General features: G+C 37.1%; 1 protein-coding gene across 1 annotated transcript in view; it reads left to right on the top strand.

The window, feature by feature from the left end:
* Nucleotides 1–24,249, top strand: part of LOC114646171 (anoctamin-9) — a 93,785-nt gene that overhangs the window by 14,461 nt on the left and 55,075 nt on the right. Inside the window, exons 2-5 of the mRNA XM_028794200.2 lie at nucleotides 6,622–6,696; nucleotides 12,377–12,472; nucleotides 13,944–14,050; nucleotides 14,370–14,419. Of these exons, the coding sequence (XP_028650033.1) occupies nucleotides 6,622–6,696; nucleotides 12,377–12,472; nucleotides 13,944–14,050; nucleotides 14,370–14,419 (328 nt within the window). The remainder of the gene's footprint in view (nucleotides 1–6,621; nucleotides 6,697–12,376; nucleotides 12,473–13,943; nucleotides 14,051–14,369; nucleotides 14,420–24,249) is intronic.

Genomic DNA, 24,249 nt, shown 5'->3' with positions numbered 1-24,249 from the left:
GAAACTCCACTGCCATCTCTCCTATACACCTCCATGCTTTCACAGGTATGTTATCTGGACCAACATCCTTTCCATTTTTCATCCTCTTCATAGCTGTCCTTACTTCCTCCTTGCTAATCAGTTGCACTTCCTGATTCACTATCTCTACATCATCCAACCTCTTCTCTCTCTCGTTTTCTTCATTCATCAGCCTCTCAAAGTATTCTTTCCATCTGCTCAACACACTCTCCTCGCTTGTGAGTACGTTTCCATCTTTATCCTTTATCACCCTAACCTGCTGCACATCTTTCCCAGCTCGGTCCCTTTGTCTAGCCAATTGGTATGGGTCCTTTTCTCCGTCCTTAATGTCCAAACTTTTCATACAACTCATCATATGCCTTTTCTTTAGCCTTCGCCACCTCTCTCTTCACCTTGCGCCTTATCACCTTGAACTCTTGTCTACTTCCTGCATCTCACACTATCCCACTTCTTCTTTGCCAGCTTCTTCCTCTGTATACTCTCCTGTACTTCCCCATTCCACCACCAGGTCTCCTTTTCCTCCTTCCTTTGTCCAGATGCCACGCCAAGCACTGTTCTTGCTCTCACCCTTACTACTTCTGCTGTAGTTTCCCAGCTGTCTGGTAACTCTTCACTACCACCCAGTGCCTGTCTCACCTTCTCCCTAAACTCAACCTTGCAGTGTTCCTTTTTCAAATTCCACCATTTGATCCTTGGCTCTGCCCTCACTCTCTTCCTGTTCTTGATCTCCAACGTCATCCTACAGACCCACCATCCTGTGCTGCTTAACTACAGGCTGTCCCCTGCCACCACTTTGCAGTCTTCAATCTCCTTCAAATTGATTCTTCTGCATAGGATGCAATCTACCTGTGTGCATCTTCCTCCACTCTTGTACGTAACCCTATGTTCCTCCCTTTTCTTAAAATACATATTAACCACAGTCCTGTCCATCCTTTTGGCAAAATCCCCTATCATCTGACCTTCTTCATTCCTCTCCTTGACACCATACCTATCCATCACCTCCTCATCTCCTCTGTGCCCTTCACCAACATGTCCATTGAAATCCGCTCCAATCACCACTTTATGTCCCTTGGGTACACTGTTCATCACTTCATCCAACTCACTCCAAATATCTTCTTTCTCCTCCATCGCACACACAACTTGCGGGGCATATGCACTAACAACATTCATCATCACACCTCCAATTTCCAGCTTCATAATCATTACTCTGTCTGACACTCTTCTCACCTCCAAAACACTCTTGACACACTGTTCCTTCAGAATAACCCCTATGCCATTTCTCTTCCCATCCACACCATGATACAACAATTTGAATCCACCTCTGATCCACCTGGCCTTACTCCCCTTCCATTTAGTCTCTTGCACGCACAATATATCAACCTTCCTTCTCTCCATCATATCTGCTAACTCTCTCCCCTTACCAGTCATACTGCCAACATTCAAAATTCCTACCCTCAGTTCCACTCTCTTTACTTTCCTCCTCTTCTCCTGCCTCCGGACACGTCTCCCCCCTCTTCTTCTTCGGCTAACAGTAGCCCAGCACCCTGTTGGCTAACAGTACTGGTGGTGGTCGTTGTTAACCCGGGTGTCAACCGATCCGGTATGGAAATTTGTATTGTTGTCCGCATATTGATTTGGCAAAATTTTTACACTGGATGCCTTTCCTGATGTAACCCTCCCCATTTATCCGGGCTTTGGACCGGCATGAAGAAACACACTGGTGTGTGCATCCCCTGTGGCTGGGTTACATGCTAGCAGTTTAGTATAAAATATTATAACTAATTTCTCATTACATACTTTAATTCCATATGGTAGTACACCAAATACTGCTATTAATACATTAAGAATAATTTTAAATTGAAGGCTATCTGAGAAATAAACAGATTTTGTTCCCCAAAGCATATGGCCTAGCGATACTGGACCTAGATGACAATGGTCGTTGGTTAGATCTTGCCCTGGGTATATTTTAAACAGGATATATGCGACTGTTGTATTTTCTGGCAAATACAGGCCTTAAGATCACTGTTTCTCTTTAGTGACATTTTTCATACTTGCCATACAGGACAGTGTGCAGAGTTCTTGATATACAATTAATTGCGACAACAATTTAAATTTAAGCAACTACATGTTATAATTCTTTGGTTGCATTGTACAGCATCTTTTCATAATGTGTTTTGCGAAATGTAAGGATGTAATTTTTTAACCTCCTTGGCATTAACCCTAACTGTCTCTTGGGCTTGGAATGCTATGCAATTATGGTTTGGTCCAGGTGTCTCTCTGGTTAAGATGTGTTTGCATGTGCGCAGTTAAGACTGAACAGCCTCACTGGACAGTATTCTACTGCTGTCTACTATATAAAATAACATAGTTTGCAAAAAAAAATAATGAAGATTTCTATGTGTTTTACCCCTCTGTGGTAACTTATCAATATTGATGAGTGGGGTAGGTCCTTCAACCAAAACACACAATCATGTATAAATGAAGACATGTAAAGCCAGTTTTAGAACAAACTGAAAACAAACCATTAGTTGAAAAAAGTGATAGTGATGACAATGTGAATTGGTCATTAGAAGTTGACACAGATTGTGAACTGATACATATGGCACGTGATGTGCCTGATGAATTCAGTTTCGTGAAACTTAAGTGTGGGAAAAAGATAAAATGACTGTAATCAAGTGGAATGACAAGAAAGACATCATCTCCTTAAGTACTGTTCACAATGTGGCAACTGTCAATGTTCGTATCAGGGGAAATTTGGAAGTCAATAAACCCTGCACTGTGGCAGTCTACAATAACACAATGGGTATTTCCATCATGTAGGTCAGGCACTCGCCTCCTACCCTCCCATGCACAGGCAACAGAAAAAATATTATTAGAAAAGTGCTCAAAGAAATGTGCTTCTACTGTCCCCAATGCGATGTTGGGCTGTGTTTTGGTGAGAGTCTTAAAACATGTCACATGAAGGATGTGTACTAAATCTGCATCAGTACAGCAGTAGACACTACACAAACCTTTTCTGCTTTATTTATGTTGCCGCTTTGGTGTTAACATGCTTCTGTTACTCACATTTTTTTTTCTTGTTAAGGAAAATTCAACATTTTTGAGTTTTTCCTGGGTAAACATAACACTAAGGAGATAAAAGAGGAAGAAATTCTATGGGGTATACATTGGTTTCCCATGAGGAAGATTTTGTGATAAATCTCATTACATAAAATATTTGTGTTGTTTATAGTCAACATATTTCTTAGGGCAGAAACAACAGTAATGATGGAACTGTATTATAATTTTCTGCCTTTTATATGTGTGCTTTTCTGATTTACCCCATAATCCAAATATATTTAGAATTAAGTTTTCATTGTTTACAAAGTGTTTTAAATATTGTTTATGATGAGTATAATAGTGTTTTAAAGTTTAACTTTTAGAATTAATTTTTAAAGATTTCTAGAGCTAATTGTTTCTGCATAAACCAATCACTCCATGATTTGCATACAAAATAACTCTTTGGCAGTAATCTTGTATGATTACAGAATGTAATTCTTAAAAGTGACTTAAAAGTAATTAATTTATTAATTAAACTATACTGTTTTAAAATTTAGTAATTATTTATTGTTGCCCATTTGTTTTTCAGAATATACCATCGCCATTTTATTTTGTAAACCTATCTAGTAGTGGGTAGGCCCCTTTTTCTACCTCCAGAAAAGCCTGCATTTTTCAAAGCATAAATTCAGCAAGGTGCTAAAAAAACTCATTGCCATTCTTGGTTAAGGCTAACTTGACCATTTTAACCAGTTCTGGGTTATCTTTCTTTTTTATGGCTACAAGATCCAAAACTATTGGAGTAAACAAATGTCACTGTCATGTTTTTGGAACTAGGTTGAGAATGTGCCTGTTTTATAATATTGTATACAGCATTAAGAAGCCTGTTTTATGCCAAAAAAACATTTCCAATGACATTGCACTACCAACACCAGTTTGTATGGTTGACAAAAGTCAGAATGGATTCATATGCTAATTCTCATTATACAATTTTCTGACCTTACTATTTGTATATCACAGCAGAAATAAAAATTGACCAAACCAGAAAACAATTTTTTTTCAGTAGTCATTCCGTGCTTATTGGACATTTTTTAATTTATTGCACTATTTTCTGTAAACTCCATACCAGGGGTTCAACTTGTAGTATGGTACAGGAGAAATTATGGGGTGATATGTGAGGGAACACAAAAAAAAAGTCAGGAGTGGAAACTGTGAACAAAAACAGAAAAAGAGAGAGGAAGAAAGAGAGAGAGAAAGTGAGAAAGGACCTCACTGCCAAAAGCCCTTGTCAATGAATGAAGGTTTACCATTAATCATGTGATTGTAATGATCATGTCTACAGTTGTGTATCCAACCACCCATTCACTTTATAAGCAATTTATTCATTTCAGGATCATCAGAAGCAGGTGCCTATCCAGGCTGCACTAGGCATGAGATAAGTACAGTATAGTTGGGTGCCATCCTTGCACTCATTTGTCTACAACAGTGATGACGTGATTTACTCCATATGTTCCTTTAAAATATAAAATTTATTTAGTTGGTGTTTCAAAACATCCACATTTCCCATACATTCTTGTGATATAGTATGTAATGCAGTCTGTTAAAGGAAGTGTATAATCTCCTTAGATGTGTAGTGGAGCTGCTAAAACAGAATGATTAATTACTGAAACTGAATTAGCAAATACTACTTTCAGTTCTTCATTGGTTTTTTTTTTCCAACCAAACTAATATTCATTACTATAACAACTAAAATGTATCAAACATGGTGAAAGCACAAACAACACATATTTGAATTATATGGGAGGAAATAAGATGTTGCCTCAAGCTGTCCAGTTTAGTGACAAATTCAGGATTAGTCCACAGGCATATGTAATAGCAAAGTTATATCAGTTATGTGAAGCAGTTACAAATCAAACAAGCATAGGACTTATTAGGGATATTCTGAAATAATGATACTCTTCAAACTGACAAGTTCGATTTAATTTCAATAACACATTTTATTAATGAAAGGTAGCCTAAATTAAGGCATGAGGTGTGTGACATTTGAAATTAAAGTTAATTTGACTCACATAAGTGTTATCAATATTTCTGCTCCACGCATAAGCAGTTTCACAACAGCAAGTGTCACAAACCTGAAATAAAGTAATTTCCTGACAAACCAGAGTATTGGTTTTAAGTAGTGTTTATTTTTCAGTTAGACACAGCCCGTAAATGAATACATTTAATACATGCTTATAAGGTTGGTGTGCCAAGAAAAAGGGTTGAAAACCCCAGCTCAAGACTATAATATAGGGGACCTCAATCATGGTCTTGAAGGGTGGCAGTGGCTGCAGGTTTTAGCTTCAACCTGTATCTTAATTTAAACCATTGTAATTGCTGTTAAAGAAATATACTTATTGGACTTAATTTTAGTTGCATCACATTTTATCATTTGGAGTCCCCAATTCAGTTTTTTAATTTTGTTTTAATTTTGTTTTAAATTTTTGTTTTAAATTCATGTTTGAATTGTTCCCAGTTTACTTAAACAGTCACCAGTTGTTAATGAAATGCAAATGACAAAGAAACTACCAATTGTCAAGTCTAAGTTAAATCTGGACATGTGCAGCAACCTTAAAAAGCGCATAAGGGTCTATGTGTCTGTCTTTGTGTCAGTCCAGTTGCTATGTCTCTGTCATTCCAAAAAATAGCACATCACAAATATTTTTAGTAGTAAAATGTATTGCATTTGTTATTCCAATGAATGACACATCACAAACATTAACACTGTTTTTATGAATTCCTTACCAAATGGCATATAACAAGGACATATGCATTGCATGGTGCACTCTAAATGTCAACACTGAGGTCTTTGTTGATTACGTAAATTTCATCCTGTCTTAGATGTATAGCACAGCCAGTCCTGGAATATCTGCTTTAATTGAATGATTAGAAATGAGAGAGACAAAGAAAATGCCAAGAAGTATAAATCTGTTTTGGCCCACAATGGATAATTTTCTCAGAAAAGGAGAATCTACAATGTAATAAATTGAGGTTTGAATTAGCAGAATGAAAACACTAACAAGCCATATACGTACATTAATATCAAGTTACACTCTGCAAGGATTAGATTCTAATTAGGAAATGAGATTGAAATGAAAATCTGCAGTCACTGCAACCCTCAAGTACTGTGATTGAGGATCTCTACTATAGTTTATGAAAATTGTAGTTGGACAGTTATTTCTGTGATTCTAGAACAGCCACTTCATACATCTTAAGGTGATAGTCATGCCATGTCACATATTTTGCTAAATCTAATTGTCAAAGAACAACCTAACCAACAGAATACATACACTGTACAAGTTATAAACTTTAATTTGAGCTATAGCCCAATGATTGGCTGCGTGGAGAAACAGGCTTTTTGCATTAGCATATAGGTTTACTTAAAGTGGCCACTGGGTGTATTTATTTTATGCTTATTATTTATTTTATTTTTTTATTATTATTTTTTATTTTTTGTTTTATTTATTTTTTACTCACTTTTTGTTGCCCATATGTATGAATTTTTCTGTAAACTCTTTTGTCTTCTAGTGTCGCATTGAGCTTGTGCCAAGGAGAGAACTGAATTTTGCTTCTGGAAATACCAATGGCCTGCAGCCTCATCCAGTAAGGGTCATTTTTATTAAACCTTTAAAAAGATCTTGGGGTTATCACTATTAATTTGTTGTGTTCATCTATGCCTTTTCTGAACTTGCTTTTCAATATGGAATTGTATCCATCCAGGGGTTGCATGCTACCTAGGAATATGTTTTAGAGTTTCTGCCATTCTTGAAACCATATATATCCCACCCCAGCAACCACAATTGAGATATTAAGAAGCGAGAAACATAACAGAAAAGAAAGGATATATTTAGCTTGATTTCAGATACAACCTTCAACTCCCAAAAATGTATATTACCAGTCTAAGAAACCTTTTAACAATACAGATGCTTTATAGTTCTTCAGTGGAGTCTTCAAAGATTATACATCCATATTTGAAGAAGAGTAGATGACCTTTATCCTAGGCAAAAGCCAGAAGGTGTTTTTTTGGTTGGTTATTTTAGTTGGTTTAGCTTCAGTAAGGCAGAAAGTGTCTTTTATATATCTATTACAGTAGCCACATACTTTCTGTTGACTATTACTATATGAGGATTAGACACTGTTCTACAAATTAAACACATTGAATGAGCCAAATATGCTTTCCTTTGACAAATGCTGTAAATAGATAAGGATCTGTTCTTATCAATTTAGCACATTCTTTGACTACCATTATCACACCTGTTACACTTCTTTTTGAGGTTCCTTTTTACAGTCTTCAGAATGTAACATCTGTTTGAATTTTTTTGTTTGCTTGTGGCCTCAGTTAGCTTATTTAATGTTATTTATGTATTGGAGTACAGTATATTTCTGAGATATATACATGCATGGTAAACGTAAGTGTTTTAAAAGCAGCAAGGCTAACAGGTTGGTGTTGTATTGATCACTCATAGTTTTTCAACTCTGGTTGCAAAAATAATGAAGAGTTTATGCCTTGTGACAACATCTGAGACAAGACAGAAACCTCTAGTAAGAATACAAGGTCATGGCAGGGGATCTTTGCATAAACATATCAAATTTAAATTTGGCAAGGAACATAATATGTACATCTTTAGGTTTTAAGAGAAAATAGGAGTGTCCAGAGAAGTCTCATGCAGACACAGCTAGAAATGTACTGTTACATTTTATTTCATCCATCCATACATCCATTTTCCAACCCGCTGAATCCGAACACAGGGTCACGGGGGTCTGCTGGAGCCAATCCCAGCCAACACAGGGCACAAGGCAGGAACCAATCCCGGGCAGGGTGCCAACCCACCGCAGGACACACACAAACACACCCACACACCAAGCACACACTAGGGCCAATTTACAATCGCCAATCCACCTAACCTGCATGTCTTTTGGACTGTGGGAGGAAACCGGAGCGCTCGGAGGAAACCCATGCAGACTCCACGCACGGAGGACCCGGGAAGCGAACCCAGGTCTCCCAACTGCGAGGCAGCAACGCTACCCACTGCACCACCGTGCCGCCCGTCAGGCATCATATGTTGACATATTTTTTCCCATACCTTCATGGATTATGTATGAGTGCTGTGGTTTCTCTCCAAATCCCAAAAACTAGCACATGAGGTTGATTTGTGATTCCGATGTCACCCCTTTTTATTGTGTGTAATTTCTGCATTAGGGTGACATCCATGAGAGATGGCTTTTAACTAATGGCTGTTCTGCCAGAAGAGAAGCTACCTATCTATGACCAAATGAGTCAGCATCCAAATAATAATAATAATATGACTAATTAACTCTGCTCCATTTGCACCAATCTGTTCATCTCACAATATCTGTTTCAATAAAATATTAGAAAAGAAAAAAAAATCTAAGTTTGTCATTCCTCATCTAAGTCATGTCAACAAGTTTGTTTTTTTATAAAAGAAAGTCTACTTTGATATCATTCACTGACATGACATGCACTTATTATGTTGCATGGTTATCTTGTATACCATAACCAATATTAGATTTCCAGTTAATCCAAAGAATATGTAAAAAATGCACATACACTAGTGCAAAACATGCCTAGCTGACTGATACACCCACTGTACATGATGATTTTCTGTTTATTTCTCTTAATCTGGTTTGGAAAGCAAAAATATTTTTAAAGTAATTTTAAAACATTTACAGCTGGCAAGGAGAGAGTTTTAGCCTAAAATAGATTTTTTTTATATATCTGACCTTTCATAGTCTCAGCAACAGCATTATTGATAATTTCTGTAATTCAGGGTGGCACTTCTTTCAACATGTACAATGTTATGCATTTGTGCACTATTTACTGTATATTGCCATATTCACACATACTGTATGCAGGTCTTTGACAAAAGGCTCTGAGTAATTACATGATGTGTGCAACTCCCAAACTTATTTTCTGTAAACACAGACACGTTCAGTTTGTTTTTGCTAAGCACATTCCCATGTAAGAGTCCACTACCCTTTAGAAAATTAAAAAAAAATTCATATAGCATTTCTCAAACATATGAGAAATAAACAAAAATGAAATGTTGAAGCATCAATAGAAACAAAAACTCAAGTCTATGTTTCCACCACTTGAACACCTTCCTGTGGTTGGTAGTAACCCTGAAAAGGTTGAGAAATTCTAATATATGGGACTAACAGGAAAAAAAAAACAGTAACACTTTAAGGCTAGGTACTGAAAAAAATGCATCAACTCATTTACTCTTTATGTAACAAGACCTTAACATACACTTCTTTTACACTTCAATTATCTAATGAAAGTAAATCCTGGTAGTCATTATGGTTTGGCCATCAAAACTATACAACATGTTGTCACTCTTTGACACAATGATAAGCAAGAATGAAGTAAAATGCAAATGTTAATTTTTAATTAAAAGAAAATTTAAGTTGTATTGCGTGAATTAATTCTGATGGGCTGTTCTGATATGAAATAGAATGAAGACACAGAATTACCTGAAGAATATTGCACTGTATAGAAGAACAACAGTGGAAAGAAATTATATGCAGGCTAGGTTTATAGGCTAAGCTTAAGAACCAGAGTTACTAAGGTGATGCCACAGAAGCAAAGTTTTATTCCATTCGGTCACAATTAAATTGAGCATATACATGAAATAAAATTTTTTGAAAAAACTGCAATTATTCATTTTAATCCTGAGCATAATCAAAGTGGTGGAGAAGTGATATGACTGCTATTAAATGCCTAATTGTAACTGTAGCCAAATATAATAGCGCAGTTCTAACACTTCCTGTCATCCTCCAATATAGGTCAAAAATAACATATAGGAGTCTGAAATTCTTTATTTAGGCATTGCTTATCACATTTGGATTTGTTTTACTTAAAGTGAAACATACATGTAACTTATTTTGCCAGTTGAGGGATGCAGGCAGCCAGTGTTTGTTGTGGCAGCAATGAGTGCAAGATTAGTTGCAAACTTTGATTAGACACCAGTTCATCACGGGGTACTGTATGTTAATGTACACCCCCTATTCCGTTGCAAATTTACTCAACATATCCTGCAATGTGCTAATGTATGGACTTCAGCTAAGATAACTGTGAGTTTTCTGTGTAGAGAAAACAAAATTGTCCTGTAAAAAAAATCTATGTATACATGGAGAGAATATGCAAACTCCATACAAAACAAGAATTGAAACCAAAACTCTGGTGCTTTGAGGTAGTAGTGTTGGCTACCATATAACACACAGTGACAAAACTGAAAATTTTTAAGAAGATGTCTTCAGCGATTTTCATATATATATGTCTGAATTTACCAACAAGGAGAAAATAGTGATGACAGGAAAAAAGCAGTCTATAATGTTTCTGTCCATGACCATCTATATATGTAAAATTCTTTTCGCGTTTGAAACGGAAATGACATATGACCACGCGATATGGAAATTACATATGAAACGGAAATGACGTATGACCACGCGATATGGAAATTATGTTGAGAACAAAGTGGACGCTGGGAGGCACGGAATGTCGGGCTGCTCTGCCGGGTCCAGAGCTTCACAGTTTCGGGCAGCGTCCTCTCTTCTCGCACTGTTTATGACACTTCAAGTGCCCCGTCGGCTCCTGGGAGAGTGGAAATCTTTGCGAATTAGTGTAATCGGTGCCATCGAAGCAGGACTCTGTTTGTAAATTGCCCTGCACGACTACTTACTGTCCCTTAAGGTGAGTTCGGGTCACTAAAACCCCGCAACATTCAAGGTTGCTTTTGTAATCAATTATTTTAAGAAGATGGAGAGTGTACATCTAAGAAGATGTACAGATTTCTTCATGTAAAGTGTTGGACTTGGGAATTGTTTGGACCTTCTGCCCATTAAGCATGGAAGGGCAGCGTCCACATTTATCAGAATAATTTTTCTCTTGAATCACAGGCACATAGTGCAAGGTTGTCGGGTGCTGTAATTCCTTTTTGTATTCGGTGCCCTTGCGCCGACCAGTTAACCTGTTCCACGTCATCCCTCCGTAGGCACACGATGACGTGAACGTGTCTGCAAAAAGTGTCGTCTCCTGCCCTGCAAAAATACTATAAAAGTTGATCAGCCGGCGCGCGCATGCTCGCGTAGCTGTGCCGGCCTTTGAAACTGTGACTGCGCTTCTGCCTTAGGTGAAAGTAAGCACTTTTAATTTTTTTTTTCCTCCTTCCCCTGAGCTATAGCCCAGACAACTGCAAACACGGGATCCCTTTTCTAGACCGCGGCAAACTAATATTAAGGTGCTTCGCACTTTCTTTTGCACGTATAGGGTTATGAGGTCGCGGGAAGCACGCACAGGAGTGGAGGACTGACAGTGCCATCCCGTCCGGTTAATGGCAGGGCCGTCTCTCCAGTCTACACGAGACCCGCCGTGACGCTCCCCAAAAGGCGCTCATATCGTCAGCGAAAACGTCTCTTTACACTATATAAAAGAAAAAGGCAAATTTCCTTTCTTTATACCTTTTTTCCTTTTATCCCAAACCAAAGCCTTTCTCTCTTAACACTGCAGAGGATACAAAACTAATTTTCTTTAATTGCTGGTAATGCCAGTAAGGCACATTGCCACAGGCAGAAATTTGGACGTTCACATAGAAAATGTAATTTCTATACCACAGCCAGCGTGTAGCGCCTTTCAAAAGGGAGACCTCGCAGTTAGGAGACCTGGGTTTGCTTCCCGGGTCCTCCCTGCATGGAGTTTGCATGTTCTCCCCGTGTCTGCGTGGCTTTCCTCCCACAGTCCAAAGACATGCAGGTCGGGTGGATTGGCGATTCTAAATTGTCCCTAGTGTGTGCTTGGTGTGTGTGTGTGTGTGTGTGTGTGTGTGTGTGTGTGTGTGTGTGTGTGCGCGCGCGCATGCCCTGCGGTGGGCTGGCGCCCTGCCCGGGGTTTGTTTCCTGCCTTGCGTCCTGTGTTGGCTGGGATTGGCTCTAGCAGACCCCCGTGACCCTGTAGTTAGAATATAGAGGGTTGGATAATGGATGGATTAGCCAAACACAGGGGTTGGCAAGCGAAGCGAGCAGGGGGCAGAGCCCCCTAGTAATATTAAATAATAAAAAATAGGTGTTGAATTGTTGTTATATTTTAATGTTATGGCATTGGAATTATTATTGTCAGGTTGTTGCCATTAAGAATTTAAGAGAAATACCAAGAGCAAAAGTTAATTTGAGTTTCTTAATTAACTGAGTAGTAAGTATAATATTTATAATGAAAGTTATAGTATATGGAGTAAAGCTTTATTTTTCTAAATCTGTTTTTTTATTTCAGAATGAATGTGACTATGTTCTGGTAGGTAACACAAAGTGGAAAAAGCAGCAACAGACCTTTATTGAAGCTCTGCGTGAAAAAGGCTTTTCATTAACGGTGAGCCAATCTATGGATTTAATTTTTTCTTTTTTTCTGATAATGGGTCTAAAGTTCAATATTAGCAACCACTTTTAAGATGACTACAGTTTGTCATTTCTTTACAGTATTTCACTTCATTTGAAAGGAATACTGGTAAAGTTGTCTTGTTATCTCTCAAGAAGTTTCTTTTAATTTCAATTTAGGCTCAATCATCTGATTGTCTAAATTGTCAAAGGAAAAAGCAGAATATTTTGTGTGTGTGTGTAGCAGAATATCTCAAAAAGGACTTGGTTAGTTTGAAATGCCCACAATATATTCAGGCTATTAACTTTGTTAAATTGTCTACAATATTTTATTATTATTGTATCACATCAATGATATGAGAACTAAAGCCAGTAAAATAACTTGTCATTATGTTTAATCGTGGTGGGCATTTTATGGTTTTCTTTCCTACCCATGGATTAGCACAATCATGTTACAAACAGAATTATGAATTATTGATCATAAAAAAGTACCCTAGAAGACAATATAAATTCCATCCTCCGTGAGTTGAACTCGATTTAAAAATTTGTTCTCTAGAAGTACAGTGATTCAGAACAATCCAGGCAATCTTTTGAAGAATGGATTTATATAATTAACTATTATGCTTGTAATTCAAAGTTTGGATTTGAACCTCATACAAGTCTTATAGCAAAGTGAGGCAATACATACAAGAACCCCAACAGATCTAGAGCAGATGAATCCTTAAAGCAGATGTGAGACTGAAGACTAACTATAGGAAATGTTTGGTTGTTGCCATAGCTACATGCTAAGTGATTATTGGAATAAATAATTACTTTTGCACACAGGGATTATTGACATTCTATAAAATAAGCCTCCATCTATTTGCGTGGTAAACACTCTGTGCATTTCAGATTTTTGAGGAGCTAGTGCCTATTACTCATAAATTGGGAACAAGACAGGGACTATCCCTGATTAGACAGCAGTTTGGCTCAGGACATACACACGCAGTCATTGATTTTGGTACAATTTCGAGTTACTAGTTAGAATAAAAACACAATTTTGGGATGTGGGAGGAAACAATCATATCTAAAAAAATTCCTTGTAAATATAAGCAGAATATGTAAACTCCCCAAAGATAGTAGCCAGGCTTGGAAAGAAACATTGATTCACATAGTGTGAGGCTGCAGTGCTTGAATAAAATTTATTTGTGTGTTTATTGTGTCTAAATGGTCTAAGAAGCCATATAACTGTACACACTGGGCATGTCAATCCGAGGCAGAAAAATTGTTACTTTATCTAATTTATAATGAACAATTCCTTTATGTTCCTAAAATGTTGTTTTGACAAGTTTTGCTGTTTTTGTGTGTGTTTTTATTTTAAAAACATATTTTAGGTCCAAGATTTGCAGTACCTGCACCTCTTTGTGTATACAACTATATTCCTATAGGGTATTCAACATAATTATGAATTTTCTTTTTTGAATTAGGAAATTGAAGAATCTGACAAATGCTTTTATGGTATTCGAGCTCCTGACAGCATGCTAGATACTTATCAGTATCTGATGAATGATGAAATTATCTTTGAGAGGACCAGGTGAGACAATATCCTTTCTGTACTATAGATGGAGTTGAGGATTGCTGATAGGCTGTTAGTAAAGGTTAATTAAATAACTATCACAATTCCCTTCCTCTTGTATGCAAAAGAGTATTACCCCAAAATGACTCAACCTGTCAACTTAATATATTGGTTCAGTTAATCTGAATGACTGTTGAATTACTGAATCTATATACAGTATCTTAGTGAAGAGTGTTAAGATAATTGATTTGTTAATGTTAACATAACATTTCTAGTAACAGTTTGGATGTGTAATTTTAAGAAGTTGCTGTGACTTTTTTTTTTTTTTTTTTTAAAGAATTAGAGTTACTGATTTTGTACTGAACAAAACTATAGACTCTAAGAAAGGTGAGTGACCAATATGCATTTCATAGCACCCCACATTGCTTGTTGGTATTCATTGTCTGTTTATATTATTTGTCTTAATTGTAAAATGTATTATTTAGTAATTCATCTATAGTGCACAGGAGTGTGCTTAAAAAGACCGCATTTGCCACTATAAGATTTTAAAGTTTGACCTGCAACCACAATTCCAAGAAAACTGGGACGCTGTGTGAAATGTAAATATAAACAGAATGCAATGATTTGCAAATCTCCTAAACCCATATTTTATTCACAGTAGAACATAGAAAACATCAAATGTTTAAACTGAGAAAATATACTACTGTATTTTAAGAAAAGAATAAGGTATTTAAAAAAAAAAAAAAACATTTTATTCAGTTTATTAAAATCGAACATTCCATACAAGCAAGTCAAATTTTACAAAACTAGGTTCGTCAAGTCAACCCCTGCCCATGAGAAAGAGAGCTGGGACAACATAGTGAAACTTTAACAGTAGTAAAGATAAGTAAGTAAGTAAATAAATAGAATTAAAAGGGGAAGAGAATTTGCTTCCTCAATTTAAATGCTTATTCTAAAATGTTATTAATTAGATCCTGCCAGGTTTTAAAAAAGTTTTACACAGATCCTCTAAGTGAATATTTAATTTTTTCCAATTTCAAGTAGTATATAACATAGGTTACCCACTGACTGAAAAGAGGTGAGTTAGGATTCTTCCAGCTGAGCTAAATAAATCTACGTGCCAATAGTGAAGTAAAGGCAATTATAGTTTGTTTGTCCTTCTACACTTTAAGCCCATCTGGAGGTACACCAAACACTCTAGATTAGGAGAGATTGTGACACCCAGGCTGTCTGAAAGGCATTTAAAGATTTTGGTCCAAAATGATGTTAATTTGTTGTACGCCCAAAACATATGACCCAGTGAGGCTGGAAATTGATTGCAACGTTTGCAGGTTGGATCTTGCCCTAGAAACATTTTATACAATTTTAAACAGATGTGCTCGATAGATATATGATTTTAAGTTGAATGATTGTATGAATTGCACATATGGAGCTAGAGTGAATTCTGTGCATTTTGCCTTCCATTCCTTTTCTGAAATGTTGAGGGAGAGATCCTTTTCCCAATGTACTCTGGGATCATTGAAAGGGACTTTAAATGTTCTTATATGTTACAGAAATGCTGCCTGAGTCCTCGATACTGATCAATATTTTTTCCGGAGTTGAAGTAGGTGGGAGGTGAGGAAAATTGGACAGGTTTTGTTTAACAAAGTTTCTAATTTGGAGGTAGTGAAAGAAATATGTTGTTGGAAGGTTAAATTTGGAGTGTAATTGTTCATAGGATGCGAAGACATTGTCTATGTATAGATCTTTAAGTGATTTAATCCTGAATGTTTTCAAGACATTAAAAGCTGCTTACGTTTGAGAGGGAGGAAAAAGGTGGTTATCATGCAGAGGTGCCACAGATAAAAGATTCTCTGTCTTAAAGTACTTCCTGCATTGGTTTCATATTCTGAGTGAATGAAGCACAATTGGGTTATTAGTATGTTGGCGATAACTTATATTTACTTGAGGAACAAAACAAGGAATATAAAGAAGTGCTGCAGGCTTTTATGTTTATTGCGGACCAGGCCTGTGTATGTTCATCCATTTGTGTCAATGTCCAGGTTTTTATAGCTTGTATATCTGCCGCCCAGTAATAAAACTGAAAGTTAGGTAGAGCCGTGCCACCTTCTGCCCTAGGTCTTTGTAGGGTCGCCCTTTGGATGCGTGGATGTTTTGAATTCCCAACTAAAGGAGGTTATGTTTGAATCTAACTTCTTAAAAAATGATTTGTTGATGTATATTGGAATGCTTTGAAATAGAAATAGAAGCTTAAGAAGGATATTCATCTTGGCAATGTTAATTTTTCCAGCTAAAGTGAGGTGAAGGGTGGACCATCTATGCAAGTCTTGCTTAAGTTTTTCCAAGCAGAGAGCGAAGTTTTGTTGATAAAGAGCTTTGTTTACTTGTAATGTTTACCCCTAGGTATCTGAACTGATCTGCAATTATTAAAGGGAAGATGTTCAATCTAATATTGTGTGCTGGAGAGTTCACTGGAAAGAGCACCCTTTTTATTCAAATTAATTGTGAGACCGGAAATCTTTTGAAATTATGTTAGTGCTGTTAAAACTGCAGGCACAGTATTTTGTGGATCTGCTGTATATAGTATCATATCAATTGCATATAGTGAAATTTTCTCTGATAATCCCCTTTATCTCATAAGCATTTCAACAGTGAACTGCCAGTGGCTCCATGGCGATTGCAAAAAGCAGTGGTGAGAAGGGGCATCCTTGTCTAGTTCTAGTTTGAAGTAGTCTGAAATAATATTGTTAATACAAACTGAAGCTTCTGGACTGGTATACAGCAGTTTAATCCATGCACATATGTTCTGGCCAAACCAACATTTTTACAATGTGGCAAAAAGGTATTTCCATTCAACCATGTCAAATGCTTTTTCTGCATCAAACGGTAATATCTCTGGGGTGTTAGGCTTTGTGGGTGAATATATTACATTAAACAGGAGACGAAGACTGGAAGCTACGTGTCTGCCTTTAATAAATCCAGTTTGGTCTTGTGATATTATCGAAGGAAGAACTTTCTCAGTCCTGCGGGCAAGGGCTTTGGAGAGTATCTTAACATAGTTATTCAGAAGTGAGATTGGTCTGTATGATGCACATTGTAATAAGTCCTTATTTTGCTTAGGAAACACGGTCATTAATGCTTGGTGAAAAGTCTGAGGTACAATTTTATTGTCTCTAGCTTCTGTAAATGTTGCTAATAAAAGTGGAGCTAACTTAATTGAGAATTTTTTTTTTATAAAATTCTGCTGGGTAACCATCAGGGCCTGCTGGTTTACCACTCTGAAGTGAGTTCATAGCATCTAGTAGTTCTGATTCGTCCAATTCTTCTGCACTGAGATTATCTAGTTGTGGTATCTGTAATGCATCCAAAAAACGCCTTTTGTCTTGTCTTCTTTAATCTGAGTAGAATATAAGGCCTTTCTCTAAATGTGTGTATTATATTTTTATGGTCAATGATTTTGTCTCTGTCTGTGTTGGTAATTGGTGGGATTGCATTGTGAACTTCCTGCTTGTGGATTTTTCTGAGCTAAGATCTTGTTAGCTTTCTCTCCTTGTTCATAGTAATGATGTCATGATTTTAAAATGAGTTGTTCTGTTTCTTTAGTTGTCAAGAGGTTGAGTTCTGAATGCAAAGCCTGTCTTTTCTATGAAGTGCCTCATTTGGACACATGTTCTTGATCTATTCTGGTAATTTCACTGATTTAGCTCTGATAGCTTCTTGGTTTCCAATTTATTTTTGTGGAACAGATATGAAATAATCTGGCCTCTTAAGAAAGCCTTCAGTTTCCACAGCAACCACAGCATAGAGAGAAGTGTGCGCATTGCAACTGGTGTGTCGTAAATGTAGGAAGGACGGTCCTTGCGTGTGTGTGAACTGTTAACATTTGAATTTGATGATTGCATATAGCGCTGAACTGACCTCTCTGTACTATTCTTTCCTCTGCATGTCCCGGAGTACAAAAGAAACGGCATCATATAGCAACATGTGGGAACTGGCAAGGTCAGGGGAAAAAAAAAAAACACATACGGTCACTGATTACAACCGCAAGATGTTATGCGAATGAATATGAATAATGTTGCATCCATGCCACAATATTGTCTGAAATGTACTATACAGGTTATAAAATGAATAATTCCAAATATCATATATACCTATGTCTCTGGTTTTTTTTTTTGACATCATAGACCATAAGGTGCATACTAATTCAGTGTGAGCAGGAGCACTCAATAAAACTGAATTAAAAAAATCAAGTGACGGTGAGATACAAATAAGGCAGATTGATCAGCATTTGTGTGTCAGCTTTTATCCCTCCAGATCAGAGAATGTCCAGTTCCATTGCCTCAAAACACCACTCACATCTACAGTTATTCCCAGTTTCAAATAAAAACTAATAACGTCTGATCCCTAGGGCATTGTATGTAGTATGTATCATGATCATGACTGAGAGAATAAAAGTGAAAAAAAGGTAACTTTTACAAGTACTATAAAAGTACACCATCTGTTACAGACGCAAACCAAATGTATGTGTGTACTGTATAATATTAACAATAAGAGCAGCTTGCTACTTAAAACGGCAGATATAGGAGGAAGTCGGGATCGAACCTGGGACTCTTGATTACAAGTCAGCAAATCTTACCGCTACACCACGGAAGCTGTTGTCATATCCTTGAACCTATTTTGAAAGTGTTTATTTGATCTTTGGACTTCAGGCCTCACACATTATATAGTTTATGCCAACATTTTGTCATTTACTACTAAAATGTTAAAAATGTTTCCTTTTTAACAATGTGTTTACACAGATTATTGTAGAAACGGAACACACATGAAATGCATGTGTTCCAAATAGCGATCTATTATTTCCACTCTAAAACTCCAGCACTTCACTCCCAGATAATCTGCGGCAGTGGGGTGATGGAATAGTAGGCTGCTTGTCTTTATCTGCACATTTACAGGACAAAAGACGCTGACAGAGAGGTGTGATGGGATTTAAGGTGGGCCGGATCTCCGAGTTTTTTCGTAGGCTCTGGTAATTCTAGTGTTAATAGGATAGATAAGAAATAGCTTGCTCTCTTTCTTTACCCCCTAGTCCCCCAGCCCCCTCATTTTGCCTCCCCAAGTGAGGCTAAACCACACCTCACAAAGTCCCAGTCCTCTGACATACCTAGAGACAGAGCACGTCCAAAACAAAACAAGCCCCCCAGCAGTTGAGCATGAGGATTAAAATAAAGATATCTATTGACAGTACAGTTCAAATAGTAGAACAGCAACAATTATTTATATAGCACATTTTCATACAAAAAGTAGCTCAAAGTGCTTTACATAATGAAGAAAAGAAAAATAAAAGACAAAATAAGAAATTAAAATAAGACAACATTAGTTAACTTAGAAAAGGAGTAAGGTCCGATGGCCAGGGTGGACAGAAAAAAAAAAAAAAAAAAAACTCCAGAAAGCTGGAGAAAAAAAATAAAATCTGCAGGGGTTCCAGACCACGAGACCGCCCAGTCCCCTCTGGGCATTCTACCTAACATAAATGAAATAATCCTCTTTGTAGTTAGGGTTCTCACGGAGTCACTTGATGCTGATGGTCATATAGACTTCTGGCTTTTAATCCATCCATCATTGTTGGATATAAACATAAAATGTAATCTTAAATAGTTTGAAAGAGTAAACCCAGGGAATGATGTTAAACAGTAGACCTGGATAAGCAGGTTATGTTTGATCCATCCACCATCCATTATCCAGCCCTAATACAATGAACCACGGGTATGATGTTAAACAGTCCACATACATACATACAAACATACACTCATATAATTGTAATTAAAACATAAAAATGGCAGATAATTAAATGTAATGTATAATTACAGAATGAGTTTCATTGCGAATGGGTCCTACAGCAGGTAAGATCTTCTTTGCCATGTCAGGAGATGATGCAGCTCACGGTCGTCTTTCAAAAAGTGTCAGGATCATTTTTCTTAACTCTGAAATCCTCTCCAATTATTTTAGAGAATAGTTCAGCTACGTATTTCACTGGGTTTGGACTTTCATGATTTTCAGGGAGACCTTTAATTCTGATATTATTTCTTCCGCATCCATCTTCCAGTGCAGCTAGTCTGTCTCCAAGCACTTTGAATTCGGAATTTGTAGCTGTTGCTTTTTCATCAGCAGTAGATGACAGTTGTTCCGCTATTTCAATTGGAGTCTTGAATGTTTGCTTAACGTCTTCAAACTGAGCACCAAGTGCTCTAAGCTTATTCTCAAATTTAGATGCATTTTCCTGTATTTTTTCCTCAATTTTTTCTAGCATACCTTTAAAAGCTGCCTCAAAGCGATTATTTAAACGGGTTTCCTGATCTTTAATATCTTGAAACAGCTTCTCATTTGTCTTGTGAATGCCCTTAATTTCTTTCCTTATATCATTTATGTCCTTTTTTCTTATATCATTTATATCCTTCTTTATATTATCATTGAGTTCCTTTATGTATTTATGTATTGTACCATCTACTCTAAGTACCATGATGTTCCAAAAATGATGGATGGATTAAAAGCCAGAAATCTGTATGACCATCAGCATCAAGTGACTCCGAGAGAACCCTAACTACAAAGAGGACTATTTCATTTATGTTAGGTAGAATGCCCAGAGGGGACTGGGCTGTCTCGTGGCCTGGAACCCCTACAGATTTTATTTTTTTCTCCAGCTTTCTGGAGTTTTTTTTTTTGTTTTTTCTGTCCACCCTGGCCATCAGACCTTACTCCTTTTCTATGTTAACTATCCATCCATCCATTTTCCAACCCGCTGAATCCGAACACAGGGTCACGGTGGTCTGCTGGAGCCAATCCCAGCCAACACAGGGCACGAGGCAGGAACCAATCCCGGGCAGGGTGCCAACCCACCGCAGGACACACACAAACACCCCCACACACCAAGCACACACTAGGGCCAATTTAGAATCGCCAATCCACCTAACCTGCATGTCTTTGGACTGTGGGAGGAAACCGGAGCGCCCGGAGGAAACCCACGCAGACATGGGGAGAACATGCAAACTCCACGCAGGGAGGACCCGGGAAGTGAACCCAGGTCCTCAGGTCTCCCAGCTGCGAGGCAGCAGCACTACCCACTGCGCCACCGTGCCGCCCTATGTTAACTAATGTTGACTTATTTTAATTTCTTATTTTGTCTTTTATTTTTCTTTTCTTCATTATGTAAAGCACTTTGAGCTACTTTTTGTATGAAAATGTGCTATATAAATAAATGTTGCTGTTGTTGTGGCCATTGCGGCGATCATTGCCTTCAACTCGGACAGATCATTTTGGTATTCCCCGAACTCCGCAGGTAAGGTAGCATGCCCAGTTGCAGCCGATGTTATTGGCTTGCGAGGGGTAAATGACAACGCGGAAGGTAAGGCCATTTTCAGTTTCACTGAGCCTTCTGGAATCGGCAAATTGTCCCAGCCCGAATCACTTGCACATTTGCTCCCACTTGCGCTCTCGGCTGGGAATGATGCAGCAGCATCAACAAGTCCCGGGAAATCTGTGTTTTCACCTATCTGTTCCAGGTCAGTCTCTGGCAGGCTGTACCTTGAGCTTGAACTTGACATCTGTTTCGATTTACATAAAGCTTTAGCTGTCTTTTCCGTTTCTTTCAGAGTCTTTTTTTCTGTCACTCATGCTTATATATGCTTGTATATATTGTAATTGAACCCCCCGGGTTGAGTAAATACAGGATACCTCGGAATTATATAAAAAAAAAAAAAATCGAAAAAATAACACCACTGCTATGGAGTTCCGCCTCAGACGTCCATCTCCCGTAGCAGACAAGGTAATTTTCAATTTGATGGCAGCAACACATGTTTACCATTGTGTAGCATCCTCTCTTTTAACAACATATCATAAATATATTCTTGTCTGATATATGATTCTAGTTGCTCAACAGTCCTCTTTGTTGTATTTTTTGTTTCATGATGTGCCAAATGTTTTCAATTAGTGAAAGGTCTGGACTGTAGGCAGGCCAGTTCAGCATCCGGACTCTTCTGCTATGAAGCCATAATGTGGTAATAGATGCAGTATGTAGTTTAGCATTGTGTTGCTGAAATATGCAAGACCTTCCCTGAAAAAGGTGTTGTCTGGATGGGAACATATATAGCTTTAAAACCTGTATATACTTTTCAGCACTGATGGTGCCTTTCCAGATGTGCCAACTGCCAATTCAAGTGGTACTAATGCACCTCCATACCATCAGAGATGCAAGCTTATAATCTGAGCACTGATAACAAGCCATGTGGTCCCTCTCCTCTTTAGTCCAGACAACGCGGTGTCCAAGTTTTCCAAAACCAATTTCAAGTTTCAATTTGTCTGATTATATAACAGTTTTCCACTTTGCTTCTGTCCATTTTAAATGAGCTCTGGGCCAGGGAAGATGGCAACGTTTCTGGATCATGTTCACATATAGTTTTTTCTTTGCATAGTAGAGGTTTAACCTGCATTTTTGAATGGCACAACAAATTGTGTTCACAGACAATGATTTCTGGAAGTGTTCTTGTGATCACGCAGTGATTTACATGACGGAATCTTGCCTGTTTTTATTTGCAGTGCCGCCTGATTGCCTGAAGATTATGGACAATCAATATTGATTTTTGGCCTTGTCCCTTGCGCTCAAACATTTCTCCATATTCTCTGAATTTTTTGATAATATTATGTGCTGTACAACAACAACAACATTTATTTATGTAGCACATTTTCATATAAACAATATAGCTCAAAGTGCTTTACATGATGAAGAAAGAGAAAAAAGACAAAATAAATAAGAATTAAAATTAGGGAACACTAATTAACATAGAATAAATAGATGTAGATGAGATGTTCAAAGTCTTCACAATTTTATGTTCAGGAACATTATTTTGAATTTGTTCCATAATTTGTAGACGCAGTTTTTTGCAGAATGGTGAATATCTGCCCATCTTTACTTCTGAGAGACTGTGCCTGTCTAAGCCTGTCTTTTATACACAATCATGTTATTGACCTGTTGACAATTAATCCAATTAGCTGCAAAATTAACCTCCTACTGTTTCTTTTTTAGTAACACTTGCTTTTCCATCCTTTCATTGCCCCATCCCTACTTTTTAAAAATATTTTGCTACCATCAAATTCAAAATAAGTTAATATTTTTCATGAAATAGTAAATTGTCACACTTTCAATGTTTAAAATGTTTTCTATTTTCAATTGTGAATAAAATATGGGTTTATATGATTTAAAAATCATTGCATTCTTGTTTTATTTACATTTTACACAGCATCCTAACTTTTTTGGAATTGGGGTTGTATTTAAAAATACAGTTGCTTATTTGTTCAGTAAGGATGGCAAATCAATTTCCAAACAATATAAAATCCATTATTCCATGCTAAAAATTATTTACAAATAGAATGCAGTACTAAATTGTCTTAAATGTCTGACAGTATAAGTCTCCTAGAAGTTCCAAAATGTCTGAAGGTTATATGTAGTTATCTTTTTCACAAAAGATGCCAAATTTTGTGAGTCCACCATCAGTAAAATTATAGGCTTGAAAGAAAGGTAACAAGGAGGGGAACTACTTCTTCTAAAAACATTATTGCATGATTTATAATTATAAAACACCATATGAATGAAATGGAAAACTTCTGGAAAATGAGTTCTGCACAATTGAGTTAACAGTAGAGTTACTTGCACATAGAGTGAAGTTTCACAGGTTTTGGTCAGGAGACGTGATTTTCATTAGGCATTGCTGTGGAACAGTGTTTGTTGAGGGCTTATAGTTTTGGTTTTCTTTGCTTACACCGAAGTATTGTTGAGTCCACCTACATTTTACTATTCTAGGCGGTCACTTGGTTGACAGTTTAAACCAAATAGGACACTGGTTATTCCAACCATTCTGGTAGACGTAGATTAAATTGAAGGGTGTGGGTGGGAGATAGGGTACAAGGGGTTTGGAATTCTCATTGGAGCTTTGTGTGCTTTGTTTTAAAAGAAAAAAAGATGAAAAAAAACATCAAATAGTGTGGAGGGTAGTTCTCCACCTTGGAGTTTTGGGACATTTTCTTGATTGGATACATAAAACTGAAGGAGATGCTTAAAAACATCAGATGAGCCTAGTTATGCTATGGGATAATGATCTAATATGTCAAAGAAAAACATTGCTGGTTTAAAAATGAATACTGTGTTGGAATTGTGACATCAAAATTAA

The sequence above is a fragment of the Erpetoichthys calabaricus genome, chromosome 2 (assembly GCF_900747795.2).
Source record: "Erpetoichthys calabaricus chromosome 2, fErpCal1.3, whole genome shotgun sequence".
NCBI lineage: Eukaryota > Metazoa > Chordata > Cladistia > Polypteriformes > Polypteridae > Erpetoichthys > Erpetoichthys calabaricus.
Note: the sequence above shows the minus strand (reverse complement) of the source record. Positions and strands in the feature narration are given on the sequence as shown.